The sequence below is a fragment of the Miscanthus floridulus genome, chromosome 2 (genome assembly GCF_019320115.1).
Source record: "Miscanthus floridulus cultivar M001 chromosome 2, ASM1932011v1, whole genome shotgun sequence".
In the NCBI taxonomy this organism is placed as follows: Eukaryota; Viridiplantae; Streptophyta; class Magnoliopsida; order Poales; family Poaceae; genus Miscanthus; species Miscanthus floridulus.
Window position 1 is genome coordinate 32,758,242 of NC_089581.1, and position 12,267 is coordinate 32,770,508.

General features: G+C 40.4%; 1 protein-coding gene across 1 annotated transcript; it reads right to left on the reverse strand.

Annotated features, from left to right (window-relative positions):
* Window positions 1-1,578: 1,578 nt before the first annotated feature.
* Window positions 1,579-11,341, reverse strand: LOC136521188 (oxysterol-binding protein-related protein 1C-like). Its single transcript, XM_066514894.1, has 10 exons — window positions 10,714-11,341; window positions 10,266-10,631; window positions 8,556-8,655; window positions 6,488-6,924; window positions 5,576-5,731; window positions 4,728-4,895; window positions 4,263-4,403; window positions 3,330-3,560; window positions 3,134-3,247; window positions 1,579-1,932 (listed from the first exon to the last, which is right to left on the reverse strand). The coding sequence occupies exons 1-10, from the start codon at window positions 11,224-11,226 to the stop codon at window positions 1,762-1,764; spliced, it is 2,397 nt and encodes a 798-aa protein (XP_066370991.1). The 5' UTR covers window positions 11,227-11,341; the 3' UTR covers window positions 1,579-1,761.
* Window positions 11,342-12,267: the final 926 nt, after the last annotated feature.

Genomic DNA, 12,267 nt, shown 5'->3' on the forward strand with positions numbered 1-12,267 from the left:
ACGTCAGGCACGTTGAGGAACTCGACAACCACCTCAATGGGCAGATCAGGGGTGGGAGGTGGCGGAGCGAAGAGCACCACGGGTTTGGCTGCCACGAGCTTCTTCCGTTGGGGGCACCGGGGCGCGCGGAGCCTCTATGCGAGCGCGAAGTACGGCACGGCCTTGACGCCTTCGCGGTCTCCAGTCGCAGGAGGAGGTGACGAGGAGGACGCCGGCACCGGCTCCGGCGATGAGAGCGGGGGTGGGCGACAGGCGCGACTCCAACGGCGCAACCAGACGTCGCGGAGACGAGCGAGGGCCCTGTGGCGGAGGAAGCGTAGGTGGTAGCCACTGGAGAAGGCGAATGGTGGGCGAGTGGAAGGGAACGTCGCGACGGCCATGCTAGATGGGAATGTCAACCTCTTCTTTATTATTTTGACAAACTTTGAGAAATGGTGAAAGAACGAAGGTAAAGGGAAACATGCCTATTGGGCTCTTAGTGCACATTTTTGTTAAAGGAAGTCTCATTAGGAGTTTATGGCCAAGTAATATGAGAGATCACGACATAGAAGACTTTCTTTGACGAGTAACGATTCCTCAAAAGAATGAGCAACACAACATGCATATCTAGCCAGGATTAGTGTTTATCAGCCTGTTCGACTGGTGCTAATACGATCGTATACGATCGTGAATTATTACTGCTGGCTGGTTTGGTGTGAGAGAAAAATACTGTTCTGACTGGAAATTTACGATCATTTATGACCAAGCGAACAGACTGTATGTTAGTGTTGGCAGGTATACATGGTTCCTTGGACCACCTAACAAATACTAGTATAACTTAGGCCCCGTTCGCTTGGAGGAATTTTGAAGGAATCTGGAGGAATCTGTGAGAGAAAAACACTGTTCCGGATGAAAAAAGAAGCGGATCAAGCCGGGTTTAAGGGCAAGTCTAAACTTTTGCTAAAAAACCTAGATTCTTATAGGACAAAGCTATTTATAACTTTTACTTATCAATATCTAGGATTTTACATATTGACAACATAGAATTGATACTACTAGATTTGTTATAAGAACCTTTGTAATATATTCTTTGTTCCGGAGTGTAGGTTGTTTTAACTTTGACTAAGTTTCTAGTAAAATGCATCATCACATTGAAAGTTTGAAACATGACCTACCATAAAATAAGTCTGGTCTACAAACTTAGTTAAAGTTTTAAAATTTTAATGATATATATTTGAATAGAGAGAATACAGCAAACAGACATTAGCAACCCCAGGAATATTGAAAATAAATAGTCGACTCACACAGAATATATTCATCTGATGACGCTGACGTATTGTTTAGATCCAGGAAAGAAGGGAACGTATTTCTCAGTATATCTTACTGCAGAGCAATACCACGATGCACAGCTAGCCTTTGGTGTTTCAATGCACACACCCGACATTCAATAGTCGATACGCAAACGACCAACTTGTATGCGTAGTTACATATCTAGTATATGACTATGATCACTGATCGCGGACCTTATACGACTCTGAAGACTGAACTTGTGAGCATGAAAACCTCACAAGAAAAAAAAAATCGTTACTTTGCTGAAAATTTAATGTAACATGTGAGACGAACCATTCTCTTCTTATTATGTACGAGACCAATATTACCTGAGGCACTGCCAATGCTTACATGTCAACGGCCATTTAATTGCTCTATAATATGAACCACTAAAATTTCAGGAATCAAGTGATCCCAACAAAGAGAACCAAAAGACCTATAACCTACTCTAACCTAGTCAGTTATCATCAGATCGTTAGGGACTTGTCCGAAGATATCGGGGCAGCCTTCCCAGCTGCTCTTTTCTCTGGATTCCCAGTACCCACCGAGGTAACGGTATGTGTCAGTATCTTTATCTATTGCAAACCACCGAGGCTTCCATCCGCTCTCCTGCATCTTTCGTGCCTGCAATATAATTGATACAGCTCAGTTAGCCTTCACTAATCAAGCCAAACTGCAAGTGTAACTCAAGTCATGGAAACTAAGCATGTTTCGATGATTACTTACAAGGCTAGTAAAGTACAAAACAGACATTACACAGCAATTTTCTAACATTTTCAATCGTGTATGCAGCCGTATATAGAGATTTTACCATCTGTTCTCAACTGTTCACAGAAGTTCCTATGAACCGCAACCTTTGTTATGACAAAATTCTCAATCCAGTTTGCCTTAGAATCGCAAAAACTATCCTGTAGGCTGCAGTTTGCAACAGGTGCAAAAACTCCAACACATATATGACATTCTCAAACGTTCGATGCATGTCTAGCTTCAATACGATAATGGGACATGACACCCCAAATATATATGGAACTACATTCCTTTTCTGTTGCCGTCATAGTGGTACCATGTTCCATTAGCTTAATCTACCTGTTTCACTCTCAAAAGGAACTAGTCCCAGGAAATACAACTTTCCACTTTAAAGGATGCACCTCCTCCAGTCGAATTTATTTGTCATTCCGACAAATCACCTTTAGTATTCCAACTAACCCCTCCTGTCAGAGTCAGAGTGTCATCTATATCCCCGACCAGAGGAAGTAGTTCCATGTACTTAAAATTAACTCATATCCAAGTCTTGTCACAGTACCTGAGGTGTGATGGCCAAGATCATGCTACTTGACCACAGCATGATACAAGACAACAAAAAGGACTAAACAAGTGAACAGTTCAATTGTGGTGGATGCTGAACTGTAGTCAGAAAGCAGAAAACCTAGCTTAAAGGGTTGAGATAGAAAATAGAGTGTCGACAGCATGGATTTGGTTATATTCCGTATTGACTTAGGTTCAGAGTGAGTGTAGTGCACCTGAGAAATTAGACTTAATCTAGTATGCTTCTGCTCATTTGCAAGCAGGAACAAAGGTAAATGCAGTAAGGTACAGGCACACTATTTATGCTATGAACAGTGATATTAATATAAGTCAGACAGCAACCCAACATACAGCACATTAAACTTGAATGGCACTGGCGTAATTGTGTAAACATATCTCGTATTATACCTATGAAAACTTCATTAAACCTACATTTTTTTCCACATGTAAAATGCAAACTATAACTCTACCACAGTTCAATAGAACAAAAGGCTGCGAAAGTGGGGAGTCATAGAGTGACCTGCCGCTGTCTCTGTTCAAGCCTCAACTTCTCAGCATTTGCCCTTTCATATTCACCGTTCTCCAGACATCTCTGGTCTGGTCGTAATCTTGAGTCTGTTGGTGGCAGTTTTTCCTGCTTACACGTAAAGTATGAACCTGAATACAGTAATATAATCTTGAAATGAAGCTTGATATTAGCACACAGTAATCTTTACCTTCAATCCAGGGGTAAGTTCATTCAATGTAATTGCAAAACGAGTGAGATTGTATCTAGTGGGAAACTTGGGTGGTTTGTTTCTTTTCCACAACAAATGGGCCTCTGAAAACTGTTCAGTTCCCTTGCCTTTCCCAAAGCAATCACCCATTACATAGTGCATGCTTTCATCCCATTTTCCAAATAGTGTAGCAACAGTTCGACCATTTCTATCTTGAACAACACCTTGCACCTGCATATGCATCGGTTGAACTAAATATAGCTCGCTAAATAACTAAGCTAGTGTACAGATATGTGCATATCACGGTATCAGAAAATTGGGTACATCAAATAAGACAGTGCAGAGAATTAATACCAATATCAGTATTGATCGAAATTTCGTGTGAAATCATTTTTCAACTTGGAACAGAAAGAGAATAGTCGGTAGTTAACAGCAAGGACAGGGCATTGTTTATTCATTCATTTTGGAAAACTGCTCCATATTGAATTGAAAATTTACACAATCAACAAACAGACTTCAATTATAAGTTTTTACCAAGTTGGTATATCATTAACTGTTATTCACTAGCGTGCAGCAAAGCTAAAGTTCCTATTGTATAATTTTCCATTGTATAAGCTTTTCAGATCTACAATTCTAACAATAATGGGAATTGTTCAGGCTCAAACACATGCAGTGTAAATTATTTCAAGCAAGATTCTACATACTACAATTCCCAGTGCTTTCAAAAACCTGTTCCCATGCAATCTTCTGGACAAAATTGTTTAAAAGAATATGTCTTGCCATAGTGAGAAATGTATCACTTACCTAACAAACAGAGATATTAAAATATTTATACTGGTGAGAAACAAACTGTAAAGCTATGCACTAAAGAAAGAATGGAAGAACTGACATGCTGAAAATATAACATTAAAAAAAAATAAAAATGGTAATTACCTGGTGAGGGTTGCGATCGATAATTGACTGCTCCTTGAACTTAAGCTTGCATGAATACTCACGATTACCTTGTATGCGCATAGTTCCATAGTGATCGCAATATAGCTTGCCCAATATGAGATTGTAAATTGAAGTTGTCACCTGAACGTATTTCCAATCAATTAAATTGATAGATCAATCATCTATTACTTACTACCTCTGATCATAGATATATTTATCTCGGTTTTTTCCTAAGCCAAACATTTTAACTTTAACTACCAATATCTATAAAAATATATTACCTTAGATGAAAAGGATCATATATTATATTATAAAAAAGTAGTTTTCAGAATAAATCTAATAATGCCAACCTTGTGTCAATGTATATCAAAAAAATTATATTTATAGACAAAAGTTAAAAAAGTTTGACTTAGGACAAACCTAGATGGACTTTTATTTGTGATCAGAGGAAGTATGTAAGAGTACCTTGCTCCATTGGAAAACTTCGCCATCATCAAACTCCAGTGTTAACGCACCAACAGGATCAAGTTGAATGGAACGACCCCAGAATTTACTCTTTAGGTTGCTATCAGCCCAAAACCTCCAGCCAGTTCCCTCACAGTGGCATGCAACAACCATGGGGTGATGACTAACCTGGCAAGTGGTTCAAAATTTTTCATGAACAATAATGCAAAGAAACTAGATCTGATATTGCAAAAGTCCTGTAGTACGCTCAAGTAGCTATGATTTGTGAGTCTTAGTCCCATGCTATGAAGATCAAATAGGTACAGCGACGTAGATCAGAATCAGTGGGTAGATAGCATTTCTCCAGTATGTTAGACAAGTAAAGAAATGGCAAACACGGTACCATCACAATAGGAACCAATAATAAGTACAGAGAGCAGTAACCAAGCATAGAAATAAATGGCAGCATTCAATATAATGTGAATCCCAATGTCCTATACACCAATTTGCTGATTACACTACAGTTAGGTCATTTATCAACAAATAATTTGACAACCTTCAAGCAACAACATAATGTTCACCAAGAATAAGGCATGTAGCAGGTCACAATAGTGAAGCACTATAAACTGTAAAACATGAATACCCCAAATTTGTATTACCATTTTAAATGGGGGGAGGAGGGACTTAACTAGACAAATCACATGCTCCTACTCTTTTTGAAAAGCATTGAAAGCTGACTTATTAAGCATCAAACTTCCCTATTACTTTTTCTAACTTATAAGAGAACAATATACATAGATAAAATAGATTTACTCATGAAAACGAATTATTACACCAACTCAACGAAGAACTGTGCTTAATTAACAGACCTTTTCAGAGAAAAAACGGAGGCCTCTATCTGGATAGTCTGCTTCATATGTCTCCCCAAGAAGGGGATTAAAAGGCTTACAGCTCCTCCCATCTGTAGAGGCATATCCAGAAACAGCAAATGCTGCTATGCTAAGAATCCTCATAAGACTATTCCCCTAGGTATAAACACAAAACAGATACGTGAGCCGCTTAACTGTGACCAGCCAATTCATATGCAAATAAGCACCTTTTTCAATAGTTAGATATTTCAGCTATCACAGACAATGGAAGCAAGTGAGTACTTTTACTGTCAAATGACACCCCAACCAATGGGAGAACATCAAATGGTGGGTGGGTGAAAGACTCAGCATATGTAACTATATATGAACAATAGTATAGGAACATTCTTCTAATATAGCAGATGCACCAGTGAGGCAGTGACCAGACTTAATATATGAAAGAGGAAAATCACTCTTATAAGCCAGATTGAAGATCGAGTATTATGAAGTATTATTATTGTTTTCTTCTCTGCAATGAAGCAGTGCTGGATGAACCATACAACTAACCTGCATCTTTTTATGGCATGTTAGACAAGTCGGCAAGCATGATTAGTTTACAAAATGGTTAAAATTTGTACTCCTATATGAAGGGGTGTTGTAACCAAGATGAAACAAAGAGTATCTAGTCCCCACATTTCTCTAGCCAGGAAGACAACAATGTTATCTTAATGTAGTTAATCAGATGTCCGCCACAAGGCAGGATAGACCGATAGAGTATCATTAAGTGTTTGCACTAGTTGCAAGTTCGAGATGATATAATGCGGGCAATGAAAAATCTAATAAACCAAGTGTTTATAGCTACTTGCATTCAACATATTAGAGAAGATGTGCGCATGAATGAAAATGCTAGCAGGGAGAGGAAGAAGTAAATACCCTTTTCCCCCATTCAGATGCACGATCAATAAGGTAGGAATACTCAAGATCTTCAAAACATTTTTGTAACGATGAGAGTGGCTCATTGAAGTAAACAGGCAGACAAACTTTTGTAAGATCCTTTCCTATGTTGTCCTTGATCATTGACCACAAACTTACACCCTTTTCTTTCTCAACTGGATCTGGCAGCTTCTTCCGTCTTCTTACATATGGATAACTAATTCCAATAGACTTCATGGAAGGATCAATTCCATCCATTGGATAATCGTCTTCATCATCTGAACCAGCTTCAGATCTTTGGAAATCAGATCCACTACTTTTAAAAGAGCTTGAGGATAGAAAATCTCTTGTATCAAAATAAAGGTTCTCATCATCATCAGTCTCTTCAGCAGGATCTTGTGGTTCATTATAATCATCAGATTCGCTAGCACTTCCTTCTGAAAAAGGAAAATGATAGCTCATTAAGCCGAGTAAAGTAAACCAAATTGGTACACAGTGTACATTAGAGCTCAAAATAGATAGATTCCATGTTATGCAATAAAAAAACTAACTAAATTCACATTCAAGAAATTCATCCCAAAAAAGGCTGAACTGTTTCCTTTTCTGGTAAGTTGGGATCACAGTTGCCAGCAAATTACGTGATAAATTAGGGTCAAGAATGGTTTGCTGCAGTGCTCAAATATGGGCTTCTAGTTGGTAGGAAAGTTGCGTGTTGTGGCTGTAGGAAGGAGAGGTCGTTGCAATTTCTTATGGTTGGGAATTGGGATGACGTATAGACACTGCCGTATAACCTTGAAATCAGACCAACTATGAGGGAAAATGAGTTTAACTGGTCTTGTGCTATACTGGTATCAATTATTTTCTAAGGGAATAATTGTGGTTTACTTTGATACTGCTTCCATCTGAAAAGGGCAAAAGGCTATTTGGGTAGGATATGAAACTTTGAATATACTCCCTCTGTAGACAAAATGATGCAACTATGGAATTTGTGCGAGTCAAACTAGCTTAACTTTGACCAGGTTTATAGTGAATAGTATTAGCATTTATGTCTCCAACTAGGTTTACTCCAAAAATATATTTCATAATTAATTTAATTGTACTTATTTTTTATCATAAAAAGTTAGTACTTTTTTATATAACTTTGGTCAAACTTCAAATCGTTTGACTCCTCGAAAAGTGAGCATTGCATTCTTTTGTGGACGGAGAAAGTATTCAATTAAAAGTTTACAAAACATTCAGATGAAAAAAGTTTGAAGGTATTTTAAATTAAAAGAAAAACAGATGAAAGATATTGAAACTATTAGAGACAGCATGTACACTAGAAAAATCTGCTAAGAGACTTCACAATATTCAATTAAGGTAGGTAATCAAAGCAACAAGTGGAATTTACGGAAGGGCGACTAAGGTGTATAGATTAGCATACAAGAATCATGACATTCAGCAATCATACAAGGATGTTGTCATCATTGTTTAATATGAAATGTTCTATTTTAGATATGCCAGGATAGTGGATTTATAAAACTTGGAAGAATGCATCCTCGTGAGGAAATAGGAAATTGGAAAGGGGGTTGCATGAATGAATAACCTAACCTAAATTCTGCCGTCACTAAGATCAGTTTTGATTCTGCCGATAATAGAAACAGAACTTCATAGTTCAAATAACCACCAAAATATTGTTTTAGTTTAGAAAAGCTAAGGGCAAACTTTTTTTTTTAGAAATTTCCTAGTATTTTCATAATAGTTACGCATGGACCAAAAACTTGGCAACGTTGCAGTCAACAAACCCAGCTACGCTATTACACAATCATCTAATCATCTACAAACCATAGCCAACCAATTTGTCTAATATTTTGCTGGCTTACAGCTACTTTGTCAGTATATGCCACTAGAAAATAAATTAACTGGCAATAGCCAACACCAGAGTGGCATTACATCATGCAACTTTTGTAGTGTCGTATTAACAAGGATGCATCAGAATAATCAACAAATTTTGACCACAAAGGTACAGTGCATCTCAATAACAAGTGTAACAGTGAGACATGACAAACCATTCCACAAATTATCATACCACTATACTTCTCATGCCTTGGTTTAGAAGCAGATCCATACTCTTTCGACTGCCTTTGGCTCTCATCGACAAGGGTATTCTCCAAATCAACCTTTTCTGTCTACAGCAAGGCAACACAAGAATACATCATCAGATGACAATGCCTCTAACATAAACATTTTATAGGTTCAAATCTCCCAGTAAACCACCCTGTTCGCTTGTTGGTTTCAGCCAGCCCAAACCAGTCAGTCAACAGTGTTTTCCTCTCACAACAAACCAGCACCAGCCAGCCCAAACCAGTCCAGAAACCAACCAGCGAACAGGCCGAACATCAATATAGAGATCTTACAAATTAGTGAACATGGAAAGCAGGTAAGAGAAGTTAAAACTTCTCAATATACAAATGGCAGTAGTCCACATGAACATAAAAGAAATACAATTTTAGGAGTGGATAATAAAAAGTTAGTTTTATATTCTCTTCTTTCTGCCACAACATAGAATTATTTACCTGAGTACTTCGAAGCTCTGTGCAGTGTTAGTATGCTTGATCATTTATACTAATATGCTAATATAAAAGGCACTCATTATTTTCTCTTCTACATTGAGTACCTTAGTAGTTTTAAGTAATATCACATAATAACTTGTAATAAAAAATCTCAATATAAAATCAAATCAGCAACCAAATGCCAGTTAACCTAAGCTAAACCGAAAACATGTGATACTGAATAGATGCTCTCATTTTTATCAGGCCTGACATGACAGAATAAATATCCTAATGCCAGTTAGCTTGCTCCAGAGGTTAACTGCTTATTAACCATCAAATCAACAAAAGACTAATGACTAAACTCAAACAGCAAATTGCCAGTCAAGGAAATGTAAGGAATAGGAAGTATGAGAAGTATATAAAATGATGGGTAGAGTAGCTATAGCAAATAGGGTACCATTTTTTGTACTCCAAAAGGACCAGCGCGTGTTTAGTTCCCACCTCAAATTCCAAAAAAGTGCTACAGTAGGCCTCACATCGAATCTTACGATACATGCATGGAGTATTAAATGTAGACGAAAAAAAAAAACTAATTGCACAGTTTGGTTGGAAATTGCGAGACTAAAGTTTTGAGCCTAATTAGTCCATGATTGAACACTATTTGCCAAATAAAAACGAAAGTGCTACAGTAGCCAAATTTCCAACTTTCACCCAACTAAACACGCGCCAAAACACATGAGACATGAGAGAGCAATTTGTGGCCAAGAAACAAAAGCTCTGCAACATAACCCCCGGAAGAACTTTGGTATCACCAAAGAAGCAGATAAAACAAAACCAAAACAAACATCTAGAACTATTAATTGAAACTTTGCTTTGTTTTTTCTTTGTTGATGACAAGACGTAGTAAATAGACAGCATAAGCTAGCTTCGGTAGCACATTCATTATCAAATGCCCAAGTACGTTTGGTGACTGACAAAAACAACAGCATAACAAAGGTAGTAGAAGAATTGAAAAAAATTATAGCACGATACATAGAGTAACAGCTAAAACTCAGAGCTCCAAGTACAATATGGTCAATTGATGCAACCTACCACAGAATAGCATGTTCTGTACGCCAATATTTACCAGTAGCTTCGTACTTCCAATCGTGTACAAGATGCAGAATATCGCAAGCATGACACACCATGCAGTAAAAAGCAATCATTCCGACTTCATGCACAACCAGATTGTACAGTTATGGAAGTACCTCTAGCTGGCGAAGAGTTTCCAAGAGGAGCGCATTCTTCTGCTTGGAGAGCACAAGCTGCTTGTGCAGAGCCTCGAATTCTGCTCGCACGATCCTCTCGCTGTCAGCAATGACTGCCTCGCTGACCCCTTCCTGCTGCAACCGCTGCCTTAGGCGCTCGGTTGAGACGGCCACTGCCGCTGCGGTGTCCCCAGGCCCGACCATCTCGCTGGAGGACATCCTCGGGAACATGTCCTTGGTCGCCCGCAGCGCCTCAAGCCACGCAGCTCTGTCCTCCCTGGTCTCCGCCCGCAGGTGCAACGTCTTCGTCCCCGAGAAGATGGAGAATCTCTTGTCATCCGATCTGCTCTCCCTCACGGTTGACACCTGCACACGCAACCGCCCCGTTAGCAAGCTGGCAACAGACGAAATGGATCTGGCGATCACGGAGGCGGCCAGAACCGAGGACCTTGAGGTGGATTTCGCCGATGGGGTTTCGGGGCTGGTGGTGGCCGTTGGAGTGGGCCGGCGAGGAGGCGGAGGAGCGGTTGAGGCGGCGGAGGGAGTCCTCGCCGATGACCTTGGCGCCCCGCTCGGTCTCGCGTGATAGGATGATGCGGTCGGGCCCGTGGATCTTGTAGTAGGAGAGCACGCCGTCGTGGAGAGCGAACCAGCGCGGCCTCCACCCGCGCCCGTAGTTGACCCACTTGTACAGGATTCCCGAGATGCCGACGACGACGATCTCGTTCAGCTTCACCCCCTCGGGCGGCGAGGAACCGCCTCCTCCGCCACCGCTCACCCCCGCCGCGCGCGCGCGCCTCTCACCGATGGGGGCGGAGTTGCTTCGAGGCGGCGGAGGCGGCACCGGCGGGGGCTGCGGTGGCGGCATCACGACCGGGGCGCCCGCCACCGCGGAGGACGCGGCCCCGGCGGAGGCCGCGGGCGATACGGGCACGAGCGGCGCGCAGCAGAATGGGTGCATGGGGAAGTCGAGATCAGCACCCGGCCGGGGCGCGCGCGGTCGCCCCTGTCGCCGGCGAGGTAGCGGATTATATTTTTGTGATTTTGGCGTTTTATTTTTGCTCCGGGAACGGGCGCGTTTTATTAGGGGGAGGTGGGTGAAAGGTTTAAATGCCGCCGGGAGCCGGGGAGAAGGGAAACGAAAAGGGAGGTAAACAGGAGCAGTGTGCTTGCCTTTGCACGACGGTTGGGTGTCCCTTTTGCCCGATTTTTTTTTATCTTTTTTAGCCTTTTTTTTATCACAAATATGTCGGAAAGATTTCAAAATCTAGATCCTTAGCTCGGCGTCATTGTTGTTGACGTCAAGATCTTAAGCTCAACGCAGACACGACGGTGACTTAGCAAGCAGCTTGATGTCATGGATCCTGATGCCAAACTTGACACCGTACATCCTAACGTCGACGCCGTATATACTGACGTGAGTCGTGCACTGCTCTGCGTTGCATTGCATTTATTATCCTGCCACTACCAGATGGCATTAGCTGCTACGACCTGCTCGTCGTCAGATCATCATAAATATCGATATTTACTCGTGATGTGGTGCTTCATGCCCAAATGAAGCCGGAAATTAAGCTCGGTGCGACCGAGTTAACTGTTTAAGACTGACAAGCTGAACGCAGTAAAGAGCGGTGGTAGTGGTACTTGGTCATATGTCCACACAAATCGGGCACGTCCATTTCTAATTGAAACGTGGATTTTTTTTAGGTGCGTGTTTGAAAACTTGTAAACGGGTTGCATCGGTTATTAATGGCACGAGAGTACTTCCTCCATCAACAAATGATTTTAATTTAAAAAAATGTAGTGAGTTAAAGCATGCTAAGTTCGGTTAAATTTATATAAAAAATATCAATATTTATGATGTCAAATACTTTTATTAATTTTTAATAGAATTTATTTGAATAGTGATGTTTTTTTATAAATTTAGTTAGCTTTTAAATAATTTGAGTAAAGATAGAATTATATATTTACATATTTTTCATGACAAAGGCAGTACTAGTTAATC